Raw genomic sequence first — 18,076 nt, forward strand, 5'->3', positions numbered from 1 at the left:
CGTAGCGGGAATCACCGTGTAAGATGAGGGGAGTTTGCAGTTCAACAATGCGCTGGCGCCGATTCAAGGCGACCGCGCCTTACCTTGCGAATGCTGCGCTGGCTCCGCAGTCTCCAATCTGCGTGACGGCTGTCCCAGGGAGTGTGTTGCGATGCACCAGTAGGCACCACACACTTTAGGTCACCAGAGCACTCACACGAGGCGAAGTTCCGGCACGCGCGTAGTTGTTTCCCCGGACCGCGGACGCGTAGATGAATTCGATAAATACAGTCCCAAATCCGCGGGCAGTATTAATAATACCTACAGTTCAACTCCAGGTCGCGATTCCGCAGCCCGGAATCGCGGGTAGCGAAAACTTCTCACGCGAAGCGACACGAGCTCCTACTCTGCGCAGCGGACAGACTCCCCAAGAAAACGCCAGGCGGCTCTTTTATACCTCCGCCGAGCGTCCCCAGCGGCCTCTCCTATTGGCACGTTTTTAAGTTCAGGCGGTTGCCGATTGCTGCTAATTCTCCTGGCGCTGGCGCGCATGCGCCGTCACACTATCACTTCAAAAGTCGAATATTTACCAACACCGCGGACCATTGTTGACTAGGCCCCCTCAAACACTGTTTATATGTCCTTAAATACGCCCTACTGACCATATATATATATATGTGTGTGGACCGTGTATCGGTACAGTAGATTGGTGAAAATCAGTTGCCAGTTTTTTCTAGCTCTCTCTCTTTCTCTCATTCTCTTTCTCTCTCTCTTTTTCTTTCTCTCTATTTCTATACCTATATCTATCTCTCTATACCTCTATCTCTGTCTGTCTCTCTGTGTGTATTTGTATGTGTGTCGGAATGTGTGTGTGTGTATATGAGAAAGAGAGAGATAGAGGGAGAGTTAGAGAGAGAGTTGTAAACCAATTTTTTTTCTAACAATGTTCAAGTAGCATTTTACGTGTGGTCAACAGAGACAGTAGGTATATATATGAAACAGGGACATTGTGACGCACATGGTTTCACGGGACTCTGTGTCAAGGCGAGAACATTGGATAGGCGAATTAATGACGATTTTGAATAAAAAAAACAGAGTGTCATAGTTTTTCCATTATAGGTAATATTTCCAAAACTTATAAAATCTCTTTCCTGAGTCAAATAAATAGATACTGAGAAACCAAATTTTAATATTATTAGTGATGGGTCATATCCCAATTTTCTGTAATCTAAATCTCAAATTAGAATCCCAAAGAGTTTTGCGAATATACCCCCCAAATCCTAATCTAAGTCTTAAGGGTTAAAAATAAAATAATATACAAGAAAATATGGGTACATATTTACTGTGGTGTTCAAACATTCAATGCTCTAAATGTTAGTTTCACAAACTAAGTTTTCAGAATGAATACGCATTATAATTTTATTTATATATTACATGTTAAGAATACAATCTCTTCGGGAATAATAACAGGATAGGTATGAGAAAAAAATTTACCTAATAAGTTCAGAGGTTATCAGTGTTGAATTTTCGAATATAAAATCCTTCGAATACAAAGGATTTGATTGTGAAAAGTCACAACTGTGCCCGCCTAAGACAACAATTATTACTTGCACATACATCAAATTCTTGCAAAAAATTTGATGTCTGTAAGTGTTTAATTTGAGAATGTTCACTACGATGTAAGTAGTTAAATTTCTTACTGGATTTGAAGTGACGTTTTCAATAAAAGAGTTTATATCCTAATATATTAGAATTATTTTTTTATTGCCAAAATTTCTTCACACTGTCCATGAATATACAAGATCCACACAGTTCATGGCAACTTACCGCTCGACACCGAAAGATCCATTTGAATGCAAAACCACAAAATTATTCCAAGTATCAATTCTTTACCAATGAAAATGTTCCGCAGCCACATCTGTACACACAGTACGACTAAGGAGAACTAACTGTCCTTGGACGATGCAAAAGTTCACTGTTGCCCCGTCATGGGCTCCTGTGGTCAACTAAATTCCAATTAAAATGTTTCAAAAAAAGGTTGTTAAGGGCGCAGCTCGGACCACAGCCATTAAATTCATCCCTCGCTCACAATAAAATGATAAATGCATGAGCCATCGACCAGTGCGACTTCAAATGGCAGCACAGTACAATGAACACACAAACATATATATGCCCTGGGGACTTCCCTGGAAAAGCTGCCTTCCTATTAGCTACATATATTATTCTTACAACTACTTTTCAGTGATTTCCCATTTAGCGGGCCTTCCCCCAGTTCTGTCACCGGTCTCTGTCTTTCTCTTACACAGGTTGCAATAAAGTACCATATATCATTTCGGTGCCTTGGAGTTGTGCCTTTATCTTTCCTTCTTTTTCTTTTACAGAAACCACTGCCCTACCTTCTAGAAACATCACCCACACACTATGAAACACACATATAAAATCATAATTATAAAAAGAACATATGTATAAATGAAAAATAACATTGAAATGCATACTTCCAAAAATATGTAGCAACCTAGTTGATATCATTATAATTAGTGGAAAAAAGTAGTTAAAATCCTTTTATAAATAAAATAATTAAATTTTGTCTATTCATACTGTAAAAAAATGTACTATGCTAACTTGGCAAGTCATGTTATTTTACAAGATGGCTCAATTATGCAAGATTTCAAATGGTACAACACAATAAGAAATTTGTTATTTCCAAATGAGAAAAAATATTTTACAGCATGTGCATCGTTTACTCACAACTTTCAATTGATAGATTATTGACACCATCAGAAAAGGTCACCTGGATTCTTACTGCAGATAAGTCCACCGGGTTATATTCACACTCTCACGCCATAAATTTGTTGGACCATCCCTCTAATTAACCTCGTCACCTTACAACAGCTGACTTCTAACTTTACTGAGTCACAGATATTCTTAGCTATTTAAATGAAATCGGGGGGGCACGGCAGTGCCCCCGCCAAGTCGAGCGCGAAGCAAACACTGCCGTACCATCCTTTACTGGAACCATTTCGCCGCATTTTCAGGCCCCTATTTGAGAACCTCTGGATAAGACCAGAATGCAGAAATTTTCATCATCCATTAAGCTATAAAATCACATATTTAAAATAAAATTTCAAGTCTGTAGGTCATTTAGTTCCGAAGTTAAGCGAAAGCAAAGTTTCGCATTTATGACACTCACTCACTCACTCATGATCATCAGAATAGAACTAGTACTTCCCATAAACTCAGAGAGCTGAAATTTGGTACAGAGTTAGGGTTTAATGGCCACATAAAGGGAAAACTATAAAAGCTAGGATAATCGAAGATCTGGAGTACCTGGTGACCCTTATTTGAAAACACAAGAGGCCAACCAAACTATTAAAGATCGACATACCGCCTTTACAAAAAATATTCAACTTTGTTTGCCTCTTCATTTGAAGTCAAAAATCGAAGGTCTGAAGTATCTGATGAAGAACCCTCAGCCTGTCTCAGCTGTATTAGAGATATGGTAATGCCCCCTTCTACTATTGGTACATAAAAAAATCGACTGTCATTGCAAAAATCCAGCGTAGTGGGACACATCTTCTAATTTAATCTAGCCTATTTCTTCCCACTGCTGGGCGAATGCCTCCCCTTCTGCTTTTAATACGCATATAAATAAAATTAAAGGAAAACTCTGGATAAGACTAGACTGGCTTTTATACTTATACTTACAAGTTTACAAGAAGAAATAGTCAAATGATTAACTTTATTCTATTCAAACACTACACAAATTAAATAAACAAATTACACTAAAATATTAAATAATTTCGCTCAAAATTTGGTCAAAATATAAGTCATTGGACTAAGAGTGGCGGTGATACCCGCACACGTCGCTAGATGGCACTGACTGTATTTTAAAACGCGCTTACGTTTGTTTTTCCGATAACCTTAAATTGCGAAGTGGCAACCGGTCGTGTTACAGTTGTTTACGACATTCTTCTACTGCGCTTGAAAACGTTTGCTAGGGATTAGGAGGGATTATTTGTATTTCGTTGATTTTGCTTATTATTTTGTGAGGTTTAGGCGTAAATACCGCTCCGATCTTTCAGAAATTAAACCGTCTAAACCGTCTAAAAGAATAAATAATGAACGCGAATGGGCAATACGAAAAACTGTTGCTACTGTACAAGGATCAGAACCGGAAAAAAAGAAATAAAAGATTTGTAATAATAAAAAAAAATTATCTTAAAAAGAAAACAAATGTGTGAAATAAGAAAATCTAATAAAATTAATCAATATGCCCACATTTCTACAAAAATAAGTGAAATCCCACCATAAACATTCTGTAAAAACATTAGCCAAGTCTCGATGGGCTGCTTGTTTATCTCTAAAAAGTAATGAAATCTAGACAAAGTCGTGCCAAGTCTAAGGTTCCTTACTGCGATTTCTTTATTATTATAGTTAATGTTGTGTGACTTGGCCGTTTAAGGGTACACAAGGGTAAAAAACCAGGTGCTCCATGAGACAATTGCACCAATCTGTCGCCAGAACCGCTACCCATTGACGATGGAAAATTGCCACTTGGAAAACGTTGATTCAATAACCAGTCAATTGTAGGCTTGATAAAGCTGCGTATTTCAATAATACTTATGTGTAGGCGAGCCTGAAACAAACAGTACAAAAAATTATTTAGTACAGACGTACTTCTAATCATTGATAGAAGTCCGTCTGTACGTCTATTTTATGTTAGATGGGTGGTCGATTTGACGCTCCAAAAAGAAGAGAGCAGAAGTCAGCATTGTCAATGCTGAATGCATGTGTTGCACAATCAACAACAGCCTAAAATGATACACTAGCATCCAATTACCAATACAAGTATGGGCTATTATCTCGCTTAACTTACAGATATAACATTACGTGTAAACAAAATTGACTTGTACCCACTAACGTATAAAGAATGTTCAACGGCCAAGTCACACAACATTAACTATAATAATAAAGAAATCGCAGTAAGGAACCTTAGACTTGGCACGACTTTGTCTAGATTTCATTACTTTTTAGAGATAAACAAGCAGCTCCATCGAGACTTGGCTAATTTTTTTACAGAATGTTTTTGGTGGGATTACTTTTCTATTTAGACTTTGGCTTGTCATTTATCGATTGCTTTTCCAACTCTGGCTTCACTTACTGAACTCTTACTATTAAATTTATCCTAAAGCATCTTTTTTAAGTTAGTTTTATCTTAAATTTTTTTTGTTAATGTTGTGTTTTGATGGCAAGAGAAGAGGCTACGAAGACAATTATTATGTAGGTCTAATGCCCCTTATTGTTTATTATCAGTAGACCATTATGCAGTTTATGCTCGCTGTTCATCGATCTGGGGCTGTCTGTTGTCTGCCATTTTGTTCCGACACTCCCTGGCTGATTGAATTCATATATCTGTGGCGTATGAAGCTTGCAAAACTTGATACTGCGCAGATCATATACTACTTACAGACTCATCTATAATTTAGTTATTTAAAAAAAAAAAAAAAAAAAAAACATTTCTTCCTGATCAGACTTAGTCATTAATTATCCCTGATTTTATTGGCAGGGTTAGTTTTGCCAGTGTCCATGCTGTGAAGGTTTTTCTAAATATTTATATATAGTAATTCTATTTTGGTTTTATGAAAATTATGAAATTCTCATAAATTTGGACATTTTATAAACTAACATATATGAATTGATAATTAAGATTTTTGTTATACATAAGTTTTTGTCCAAGTGAGAACAAAAATATTTGTTATCTAGAGGTGAAAATGCTTGTATTGGATACAGGTTTGTTTGTGACTTAGCAAGCAATTTTTTGTAAGGTAGTTGTACGTAGTTATAAAGATTTTGATTGTTTAGAGTTTTTCTTTTTACTATATTACTTTTAAAATTATGAAAAGCTACCACTTGGTATTTTTATTGTATGTACTTATTAAAATAACTTGAAAATTTTGATATGGCATTTGTGTCTCTTTTCACATGATTCCTTGTTTTAATGCAGGGTGGCCGGCTGCAGATACGTCTGGGAGACTCGAATGTTGACTACAACAAAAACTTCAGGTTGTACATGACGAGCAAACTGTCGAACCCCCACTATCTGCCAGAGATCTGCATACTGGTGACGCTGGTCAACTTCACAGTGACACCTTCAGGTCTGGAAGACCAGCTGCTCAGGTAAGAACTAACCTGAACACAGTTGGATAATACACAGTGTTTCAATTTAGAACCAGTAAAATAGTAAGCAAACACCATAGAGAGTATCTAAGGGCCCAGGGGTAAAAAATTTTGTCAGGCTCCCTACCCATTATTTAATGTACAATTTTTAGAATGTCACAACTAAAGAAAAAAATAGTCTAAAAGTTACCGTGGCCATAACTGTAAATGTGATCTGTAAAAAATTGCATATCTTGTAAGGTTTCCAATGAATTTTAATATAAATAGTATTTATTGTAATTTTTGTTCTATCACTCATCAGTGTAAACTCAAGCATAAAAAATGATTTGCGAACTCAACCAGGCCTTGGTCTTCCGGGTATTTTGCCTCCTACCTACCCCTTCAATCTTTCCCTAAACACTGTCAAATACCAACTAGTGAAAGGATTATATTAGTCTTTATCAAGACTTTAGTACTAAATTGCATTTTATTCTAGCATACCATTGTCAGAAGGTAAGTCTTTTTGTGTTGCACTTGTTTATGAATGAAATGAGAACTGAACAAATTTATTTACCTGAGCCAATTTTCATTACCTGAATAAAGGCATGAACATACAAACCACAAAAAATTATTCCAATACTTTGTACGAGGTATGTTCACAAAGTAACTGGAATTTTGTAATTTTGCGGATAGTATTTGTCCGATTCGCACTATTTTTTCATTGTTTTGTTGGGAATCATGTTTGAAAAATATGTATACATTGTAACCATATCGGATGTTTAGTCTGTTGTCAGCTGTCAAAAAGATTAAATGTATTTTGGTACCAACGAAATTTTTTAATTCATTTTACAAAATATTCAAATCATGGTGCGTCTATATAAATAACATGTTTTATAGAATTTACAAGTACATAAGAAAATGTTTTATGTGAAAAATTATGTATCAAAAAGTAAACTGTTTAATCAACTTTCAACCGAACTAGCATTCAATGATAATTCAGATCACATCCACTTTCAAAGGATTGGCTTTCCTCATTCATCAGTCAACCAACCACTGATAGACTTCTCTGTCAAGCAGTTTCAGTTAAAGAAGCATTTAGGTAAGTTACTAACTGTGGAATGAGGACTCTGAATTCATCCATGAGTGTTAAAGGTGGCAAGATGAGGCTTGCAGGGACATTCCTCTAAGCACTGTTGCCTGGCTGTAAGCAGCAGTGTGGAAGATAGGGCTGATAGAGCGGAGGCTGTTCCAGCGACGTGGTGAGGCTGGAGAAGCCGCAGCTGGAGCAGCAGAGGACAGACGTCATCACTGCCATCAACAAAGATAAGACAGAGCTGGAGAGCATAGAGGAGAAAATCCTGCACATGCTGTTCGCATCACAGGGCAACATCCTGGATGACGAGGAACTGGTGCAGACACTTAACGACAGTGTGGTGAGTCACGTCCAGTCTGTGTTTTAGGGGGGCAGAAATGTCTTCCATCCGTGACCACAAGTGCGTGGTGTATGTTAAGGCAGGGTATCTTATTCACAGAGAGCTTTAAAGGAAGCTGGCCATGAAAAAAGTATGTACGCTTCAAAGTGCGTAATGTTGCAAAAAAGTATGAGTGGAGATCCAAGCTTTGAGATATTAGCTTGCAAAATATTGGAAGCAACAGTACATGATGTCACAGGTGGTACATGGCCTATCTCACCTGTGTATAGGTTAATGTGGGCATCACACATTTCTGCTTTCTCATGCATCTTTCATTTGTGACTTCCTGTGAAAAAATATTGTAACATATTAATGGTTATAAAGATCATTTAATAATTTATAAAAGGTGCTTTTTTTTTTTTTGCTGCAGAAATACTTTTTAAATGATAAGGCAGTATCCTTCCATATTTTTCCATCCCATAAAAAATTACCTGTTCTCTATAAGCAGTGGGTGAAAAAAATCAATGAGTATTTATTTGTACCGAACAAGTACACAAGTGTGTGTTCTGTTCACTTTTAAGGAATAATTTGAACTGTCATCTCAGTATAAATTTTCTTTCTAAAATTGAAAAAGTTATGGAAACAAATCCAAGAATATGTAAAGAAAAAATTATACAAGAAGCTAATTAAGAAAGTGCTTTTTTGACTACCTTAAATTGTTATATTGTATATTTCTATTACAATGTACATACAGAAAGTACTCTTGATTAAGTATTTTTACTTATAAAGAGGAGGAAAATTCTATAAATAACCAGATTCACTGTGAGATGCATTAGGAATGTTACAAAAATCTTTCGATTTAATTTAGTGACTTAAAATATTATACTCCCCTTTCACAGGTACATATACGCAGGTCAGTGACCTAGACAAACACTTAGGAGTGGTAATTGAACGGACCTCGTAACGCTGCGGAATACACATCTTTTACCAAATATTTTTTTTATTTTGTGAGAGAGTTTGTTGAAAATTTGACAGTGATGTATGTGGGTTTTGGGTAAATTTTGAACTCTTCATAAAATAACATCAATCACATAATCCTACTTTGATGTGTTTATTTCTGTACAGTCAACATATTGTCAGGTCCTTTAAATATTACAATTTACACTCCAGTAAGTATTTTCAATGATGATAGGTAACACATGAATAAAAAAAATTTATAAAAAGTGGTGAAAGTGACATTAAGACACTCATCTAAATGCATAGGTATGTTTAGCTGTGTCCTGGGTTAAGTGAGGCTAGCTCACTTGTCCTCGGTCAGGCAAACAGTAAACCTTTGGTCCTGCTAATTGGTTTGATACAGAATTCAGTCAAAATTTGTGCTGCGTTCAAAGTTAAGGAATTCAAAATGTGTCACAATAATTATTTTTCGAATACACCAAAGCTGTTAAGAGCATTTTTATTATTTGGTAGTAGCTAAACAGCAATCAGGTGAATCATAGGTTCTGAATAGTTTTGTGGCTGTCGCGTGGAGTGAGAGTCTTTGTCATGAAAGCTCAAGTGCTACCTCAGCTGATCCACCCTGTGTTTGCCAGGTCACTGCTGAAGGGATTGAGGAGAGACTTGTGGATGCAGAGAAGACGGAGGAGAAGATCTCCGAAGCCCGAGAGAAGTACAGAGTAGTAGCAACTCGAGGCTCTGTGTTGTTCTTTGTCGTGGCAGAGCTGGCAAACATTGACTCCATGTACCAGTTTTCACTCAGGTATTTCAAACAGGTACGTAAACAGTATTTTGAGTCAGATATAGATTTACCTGTTAAAGTGGACTATGAAAAGACTTGCCAACTAGCAGAATATGAAATAGTCAAAAATGATACTTACATTTATGGTAATTAAAGAAATTTTTCATGTTGCTGTAGTGATTCAGATGATACTATTTTGGTTATCTTTGCTATTTTTATTCAAATATATCAGGGAAAGTATGTGTTTTAATGGCTTTTACAGTTCTTTAGTATTTGAAGGAAATATTTTTTATAAAATCTTTATCCTATCACCATCAAAAGCAACTATACAATATTTAGGGCTAAAATAAGTGAAATGTTTTTAACATCATAATGTGTTTTATTAGCTTGTTTTAACAAAAAAAAATTTTTTGTTAGAAAAAAACCTTAAAGTAGTGAAATGGTATTATATGTAACTAGTGATATGTCAGATCTTGTTTCTTGGTTCTAGGTTAGTCTCCAAAAAATTTACACTCAAACCAGATGTGTCAGCCCTCCATTTTACCATAATCTTATAACGTTTCGTTATATACAAAATAAAACAGTTCAACGCCGATTGTAATTTTTGTTGTTTTTTTTTATTTTTTTTTTTTTTTAACAGAATGCCCCGACGAATCCAAACACTTACAATAGTTCATTCACTCGTTCCACACATATATCTGCCCGTCGAAAAACTGCTGGTAGCTCGCATGATGAGAAATTACCGAAAATTAATAGCGTAGATGAAGTCCTTCAGTAATGTTTTACTACAAGTACACGAAGATGGTGCGACCTGGAACAGGGCCGCACCCAGCGAAAACGAATCTCGCCCCGAGCCAAAACGCCTACGAAGGTGGCCGCAATTTCTAGTTAAGTTATACCCGAAACGAAAAAAAAAAAAAAAAAAAAAGAAAATTAGGTTGATTTAATAATAGGCCTGGCTCCGACCACCAACGTGAAATTATCTCTTCGTAAATTACATTATAATTTAGCGAGAAGCCATCGAACGCGACCTACTCGTCTAGCGTTCGACAGACGACTGGTGAAATCCTGCCAGTCTCCTCCACGCAGGGAGTAGACGTCACATGACCTCACCGACCAATCACATGCACTCTTCATTCACTCTTACAGATACAAGCCAATCACAGAACAAGTTACAATACATGAAAAAACCTTTTACACACAGAACACTGGGCTTCCCCTGATCTGTCTCTTTTCAATTTCACATCGAAATCGGGGACTCCCATTCTCGTTCTCTCTCCCACACCGTGAGACAGCAGTTATCACTCGGTTCCCATGCAGGGGGGGAATTACCGTCTTTATCTCGGTTGGCGGGGAAGCACTGTTCCTTTCTCACTCCCACTTACAGGCCTCTCATGCCTCTCTTTCTAACCATCACACCAGCCCAGACACAGTCCCGTGATTTATAATTATATTACAACACGTTAATAAAAATTAAGAATAATAATTATAATATAAATTACTTTACCAAATTAAAATCTTTTAGAAATAACCTGAAAAAGTAGGCCTAAACATGCAAAAATCTAGTACAGCGGCTCATTTGTGAATAATTACATAAAAATTACTAATGATTAAAAATGTTTAATAAAATACAAAATACCTTCTTAAAACACAGAGCACGTGCAAATAACATATATTAATATTCATAACGTCTGATTATACTGTTTCATAACTTATACATCACTCAAAAAACATTGACTTATTACTATTTACATATACCAAAAAGAAGTTTAAAAGAAAATTATTTATTTAGGAGGGCAGGGTTCTGCAACATTACAATCTGACCATAAACAAGTCACTTAGCATTTAGTTAACACAGCATCATGTCTCACTATATGGCTAGAGCAGCACAGTACGTAGTACATCCTGTGTTGAAGCAATATCTAGTAATACATATTAACCACTGTTCTTTATGGGTAAATATTTAATATTTTATTTATACACACCCTTAAATAATTTCCGTAGAATAGTGTAAATATCTGTCCATAAGAGATAATGTATATAGTAAAAAATATACAATAACTAATATGATAGTAGCAACACTGAAGCACTTGGGAGTCAAGTATGTATTATAATGGGCTAGGACCATTGCCCTCAGAGTACAGAGGTCTGTTAAAAGAGGATACACACACATTATTTGTTCATCATGTTAAAGTGATGCAGGCTGCAAAAAAAAGGCAGCAAGTACTTGCAGTTTATGAGTTGAAGACAACTATAAATAATGGTAATTTTTTTTTAAGTTAAGTTTCAAAAGTATATTAAACATAAGCTGTTTTACTACAGGTATACTTTTAGCTTAATTGATCACCCTGTCTCCAGGTGAAAAGATGGACAAAAAAAGTAGTGGGGATCTCAGCACAAAGAACTCTTTTGTTTACATTTAGACACCACCTTTGTGCATCATCTCTCCATCCCAGCGGCTATGCCAAGAGGTGAAGGATGGGAAGGGGGGAGGCTATACACTATACACTGTCACTGGCAATTTTCATAGATTTACTACCTTACCAAAAATTTATTACAGAAACCAACAAGAAATACTACAAAAAAAAACAGGAAACAACAGATTTACATTAAGAAAAACAGAGTTTTCTGTTGGTTCTAGTGTGGGAATAGGCTGCTTTATGTGGGTTTTTGTTGTAATTTTCAGTTGATATCAGTGGTGTCTGTTAGTTGCATAGACAATCAAATCAGATGTCTGGCAAGATGTAGCAGCAATGTCGGCTTAGTGGGTTGGTAGGTCGGGTATGGGAGCCGCACCTCAGACCTGAGTGCGGGATAAAGAAGGGACTGGCAGCCACAGTGCCCCTGTGATGAATGCCGCAGGTGTTCAACACAGTCACGGAGACGAGCGAGCAGTCCACCGACCAGCAGGTGCGCCTAGCGACGCTCTTGGATGAGATCACCAAGGCAGTGTTCATCAGCGTGTCTCGGGGGTTGTTCGAGAGACACAAGAGGGTGTTTAGCTTCATGATGTGTGCCAGCATCCTGAGACAGAGGGGAGAGGTGGACGATGCTTGCTGGAACTTCCTCCTGAGAGGTCCTGTGACCACCAAACAGGTATGCTCACATGCAGTTCAACAGTGACATATAGCTGTTTTCCTTTCATCTTGATGGTTTTATGACCTATATTTCATCTGCACAAACATGTTAGGTAAGTAAGCTTACTATCACCCAAAAAATAAAAGAACGTTCTTTAATTCAGCATTATATTGTCACGGCACACTTTCAGGGGGGGGGGGGGGGGGAAGAATCGGAGACGTCGTTATCGTAACCACCAACTGTTACGGGGGGAGAGCAATCGTAACTCTTAAGTCACTCGCTTGGCATCAACTAGTCTTAACTTCATAAAATACTTTACTGTACCTAGGATCATAGGTTCGTCATCCCGTACAGGATGTCTGGAGAGAGTTGAACTCAGGAGATTTTGCAAAAGAACATAATACTAAAAAATGATTTTTATTCTTAAAGTCAAATAAAGAAAAATCAGTTTTTACGAACATTTACACAGCGTGATTAAAATTTATAACAATAATCTCTTCATTACTTCCTTAACTACTGAACGACCTTACAAGAGAGAAAGAGAGAACTTCACTAAACTCTTCCCTAATCCTTACGAATACATCTTAACTTATAATTAAAATTTAGACAAAGATCAAGCAATACTCACATTTTCCGATTACTTAAAACTAACGTAGGGGCCTCTCCTGCCCTTAAAAACCCGAACGACCATTACATTTTAAAAACTAGGACTCTAACTAATCGTGACCTCTGACGAGAGACCTAGCTCTCGCCAGAGTCAGATTGAAGACGATTACATGACGATCTAAACTTAAACTACATTACGAACTAAGCTACTCGTTGCCACAGACGGCGACCATAGCCTCCGCCTGAGTGAGCCCCGAGCTACCACTCACTTGCGCTTAAATTCGCGCGCCCTGCCGCGCCTAGCATAACAACCGCTCGTTATTGAAGCCAAATTTACTAAACAACCCACTAGGACATCTGGGAAGGCTACCCCCCTCTACCCCGACGTGCAGGCCACACCGCGCGGCTTGTTACGACAGCGCGCCCCAGTAACTGCGGCCCGTGGCTGCGCCAGGCGCGGCCGAACAAACAAACAAAAATCTGCAAGCCCGCAGCGCGCCGCGCCGGCCCCGTGCCCCAATTACATGGTCACGCCACTTGCGCTGACGAGTGAACAGAGCAGCCAGCCCAGAGTCCCATCAGTAAAGTCCCTAAATTTGATTTCAACAGCCCTGCAAAATTTTGAACCGCGACAATATTGTTCGGCACACCCACACTTAGATTTTATTTGTTGTATTCCAACTGTTGGCGTTGGCTGCCAGATTGCGTTACTTCGCTGCCCTCCTTATTATTGTAGTTTGCTCAGAATATATCCTTACTGTCTGTTTTCATTTCAGTACAGTGTTTCATGTTTCACTTTACATTTTGACACTAAATTGGCATTTGGTGATCCAGCAAAATCGCTAATTCAGTATTGGCATCATCCAAAATGTGCTAGATTGAAGACCTTCTGCTGTGGTGTCCTAATTGTCTGTAAGACAAATAAACCCCAATAAAATTTTAAAAAAATTAATAAGCTAAAACATATTTTTTAGACAAACTTAATAAATGAAAGAAAATCCTTTTTCATCTAGTTTCAATAATCGTTAAACATATTATATCAGCTGTTATGTGTCGTGCTGCGCCGCCCCCAGCTACTTGGTGCCCTAGGCGGTTGCCTAGTTCGCCTATATGGACGCGCCGGCCCTGTGTATTCTGCTTGTCCATTCTGTAAGTGTTAGTTTCACAATCTTTTGTGTTTATTTTATAGGCATAGCAGTATTTTACAATTCTTTATTTCTTCTGTTGAATTATTTGTTTGTGAATTTTTTGATATGGATATTTCATATTATTCCTGATGTTTTTGCATTGTATTGTCATGTTTATGCTTATGACATGTCCTCTTTCAAAACTATACAGTCCCAGCAATTTCTCTGTAGGTGTTCCCATGAATTCCAGCCGGGTGAATACTTTGCTTGAAAATGTTATCAAAGTTTTTGTTTTAATTAATAATGTTTAAAATGAGAGCATTGCTAATGTTTTGAGACTAGTGTTTATAGTTGGGTACAAAATATCAACGTGACTACATCCAGGCTCCGTGGCTTTAAAACCAGGAACTAGCTTCCAGCACTACTACCAATTTTCAGTGGCACTATTAGGCTTCAGACTGTTTGCTTCAGCTTGGACTTACCGTCAGCGCCCTTGCCAGATACACAAGCGGACCTTGGTATCCCTTGGTCACTCCCCCGACTCAGTGTACCTCCACCCAGAGGGTTCACAGCCGATTAAGGTCTGGGCGTGCCTGGCCTCGCCAATGGCATTATCAGTCCTCTCCTTTACCCATTAACTTTTGGCTCTTCACGGTGAGACAGTACTTTGGGACCCGACATGTCAGTTGCCTTCCACATGTGACGTGCGCATTCTGCCATCGTAAATGTAACAGCCGCCAGCCAGCTGAACACATACCCACGGTCACGTGTAGTAACGAGCTTCGGCTTTTAATGCTAGAGACAGGCCATGGAAATTTATAGGGAATGTATGATCGAGATCTTGTAATAAATCATCTCACCAGAAGACCGTTTGTACTTTATCAGTTTAAGTAGGTAGTATCCCAGGCTGGCAACTCCCTGGGGTACTTCTGTCTGGCCACAAACCTTATTAGCTACCAGCCACGTGGCAAAGTCATGCCTTAATGCTCTGGATCTTTCTACCTGTGAACTAATGTGCAGTTGCATCAGAATTACGCTAGTTAGCAACCTGGCATAACACCAGCTTCGTTATTCCCACCCAGTAGAAGGTAATATGAGGACAAAGCTTTATCGTGTTTGGTTGTCTAGTTTGGGTTCAGTGATTGCTTTCTACCAACGGATGTGACATTCAAGTTATGCTCGTCACTCTCATCTGGGCCAATACACTGCTTGTCTCTTGGCAGCTCAAGCTTTACACTGTGTGTGAAAATTGTTCTCAGGAACAAAGTTATGTATGATTATTTTGGCAACTACTTTTTAATGACAGAAATATATTTGAGTTCTCTCGGAATATTTTTATTTATTTATTTTTTCAGTAAATATCCTGTCTTAATTTTTGTGTGTAAAAGCTTTAATGAAAAGTTATAATTCTTATTTCCTGTCTGCAGTGCTATATTTACATAAACTGTAACTGTTAGGTCATTTTGATAGTGGGGCCTCCTGAATGGTTACAAATACTGAGCTAGCATTCACAGATTTTACCAAGATTTTTCACAGATTTTTATTTAGTATTGTTATCATAACAACCCCATTTGGGTGTCCATTATTTTGTTGAAGGAGCTTTAATTTAATAGTTTCTTTTGCATTTAACCATAAGATATTAAATGCAACCGTTACCTTATCGTTATCATATTTGGTATTTTCAGGCTGTGTGTGCATTGTGGTGTCTGTGTTTGTGTGCTTGGGTACAGTAAAACCTTTTTGTTGCGACCCCATTTATTGCGACCACCTGTCTATTAGAACCCGATTTCGAGGAACCGTGAAAAATTGCCGAAAATCAGAAGAAAATCGGACAGAAAGTAAGTTTCTTGTGGTGAGTAGTGTGTTACTGCGTTTCTCTTGCCGAGTGCTGTACTGCCGTAGGCAGCGTATATCTAAAAATAGATACCACTTCCTGTCGACCGCTGTCAGCGCTTAACAACCCCCATTCCACGTCCCTTTGCCGGCAGGGTGCAGATAAAGGTTTTTGTGGCAACGTGTTTACGTTTAGCTTTTTGCGAGTGTCTAGTGTGGTACACAGTTAAGGCAAAGAAAGCTACCTGCTGGATTTCTCTTGATTTTGATTACTATCGGTTGACAATACACAGCGACCGACTGGATGCACGCCAGCCTCGACTTGTTTTAACTGCCGCAGCGATGTTTATTTTGACAGCTCAAGCAATTATCTTTTCCCGTGGGTTGACAGAAAAAGGTCGCTTCACCCAGCATAAAAAAAAAAGGCTACGCCACTTATTGCCCACGCAGGAAACACACAGGCTGACGTCTGTCTCCCTCGCATTTATCTTTCTTCTAACATTCCATGTGTCACCTCTCGCACGAGCAATAAGAAAGCGACCACGCATTGGGCCGTTTTATGCTTTTTTTGTTGACAGCAGCTTGATTTTATTCGGTATATTCCTTTTCATAGGACCCTTGCTATTAAAATACATTTATATTTAAGTTTGAAAGCTTGTTAATTCCTTGCCAGAGATGACTGAACTCGAACTTGGTGTGAAAAGTGACATATTTTGACCCCTCCCTCGCTGCTTTAGTACCCCATTCATAATAGCCCAATTTTACAGGAGAAAGGAGGGTGAAATGAGCATTTTCTCACTGAAGGTTTTTCAAAGGGGAGCGAAGTTGGGGTGTTATAAGGGAGGACACTAGTGCCCAGCAGTTATCTTGGCGTCTGAGCTCCCTAGTCCTGTCTGAGGGAAAGGGGAGGGCAAAGAGAAAGCGATACCCTATTGTCAAGGTCAGCGGCCAGGTTTGTACTAGCAGAACAGAAAACATTCGGCACGTGACTTCCTGCACTATGTAAGTCTGTATCCATGGGGACCCCAGGGCGGTAAGGCCTTTTGGCTAAGAGCGCTGGGTTACCAAACCAAAAGTGAGAAATCCTATGAATTGTACTTGTACTACATAAGTGTAACATTGTGTAAATTGCAGTGGTTGTGCTCCAATCTTTGTACTCATCTGTCAGGAAAAGTAACAAACTATTATCTAAACCTGCAACGTTTTACTTTGTCCCATCAGATATACTTATGGTGTCTGCTAATTATTATGCTAACTAAAATTAATTGAAAAGTTGTTAACTCAGTAACTAGTGAAAACCAGACACGATTTATTTTGGAAAACTAGGTCACTTAGTATGTAAAATAAATTTAAAACTATGCTTCTCAATTCATTGTGTTCTCAAAGTTATTTTTAAAAAAAGTCTTACAAGAAAAAGCAAACGACCAAAACATTACCCAATTGTAGCTCTCCGCGCGAAAGCTATCTCACAGTTGATGACGCAGGAGCCATTCTAACTCTTATCGTTCTCCGGTTTCCGTACCTAAAACGTGCCATTTAGCGCTGGATTTACATTTAACTAAACATGGAGCTTGTTATGTTATATTTGCTGCTTTAACTTCATGTCAGTCGTTTAGGAAACACCTGACTACCAACGTTAAAGGCATTTAAAAAATGCTTGTGTATGTGTGGCTTTATATTTTAATGCACCTTTAATCGATTATTTATTATAAATGTAAATACAATTTGCATTGTACTTCCACTTTAGAATGCATGTTATAACCTTCAAAACCTCATATATATTATATGATTTGTTTAATGTAAGTGTGAAGTTCTCTTTCCATGATAATTGATTGTATTAAGTGACATAAAACAAAATTAAGTTATAATTAATTACTATTATTACTATTCGATTGTCAGCATTCATAGTTTACAAACAATGCAGAACATATAACTTACAATGTTAAACTTTCCATTTTAGCCACTTTTGCGCTTTTTTGGAGTAATAGCAACTTATACCATACAATAAACGGTTTTTATTATTTCCCGCTCTCCGCTATGTATCACTTTACCGCGCCTCTGCGAGCTGCCACCTTCGCCTTCTATTTTCGGGTATACACTGAAAGGCGATATTTTCCTAACAGCCACTACACCGCTCTCTGCTACGT

At 38.0% G+C, this 18,076-nt stretch overlaps 1 protein-coding gene across 4 annotated transcripts in view; it reads left to right on the top strand.

Annotated features, from left to right (window-relative positions):
* LOC134531065 (dynein axonemal heavy chain 6) overlaps positions 1–18,076 on the top strand; it is a 491,808-nt gene that overhangs the window by 372,702 nt on the left and 101,030 nt on the right. For all 4 annotated transcript variants that reach the window (XM_063366586.1, XM_063366584.1, XM_063366585.1 and 1 more), the window contains 4 exons: positions 5,984–6,156; positions 7,388–7,568; positions 9,140–9,319; positions 12,148–12,381. In XM_063366586.1, the coding sequence (XP_063222656.1) occupies positions 5,984–6,156; positions 7,388–7,568; positions 9,140–9,319; positions 12,148–12,381 (768 nt within the window). The remainder of the gene's footprint in view (positions 1–5,983; positions 6,157–7,387; positions 7,569–9,139; positions 9,320–12,147; positions 12,382–18,076) is intronic.

This window comes from Bacillus rossius, chromosome 3, assembly GCF_032445375.1.
Source record: "Bacillus rossius redtenbacheri isolate Brsri chromosome 3, Brsri_v3, whole genome shotgun sequence".
Lineage (NCBI taxonomy): Eukaryota > Metazoa > Arthropoda > Insecta > Phasmatodea > Bacillidae > Bacillus > Bacillus rossius.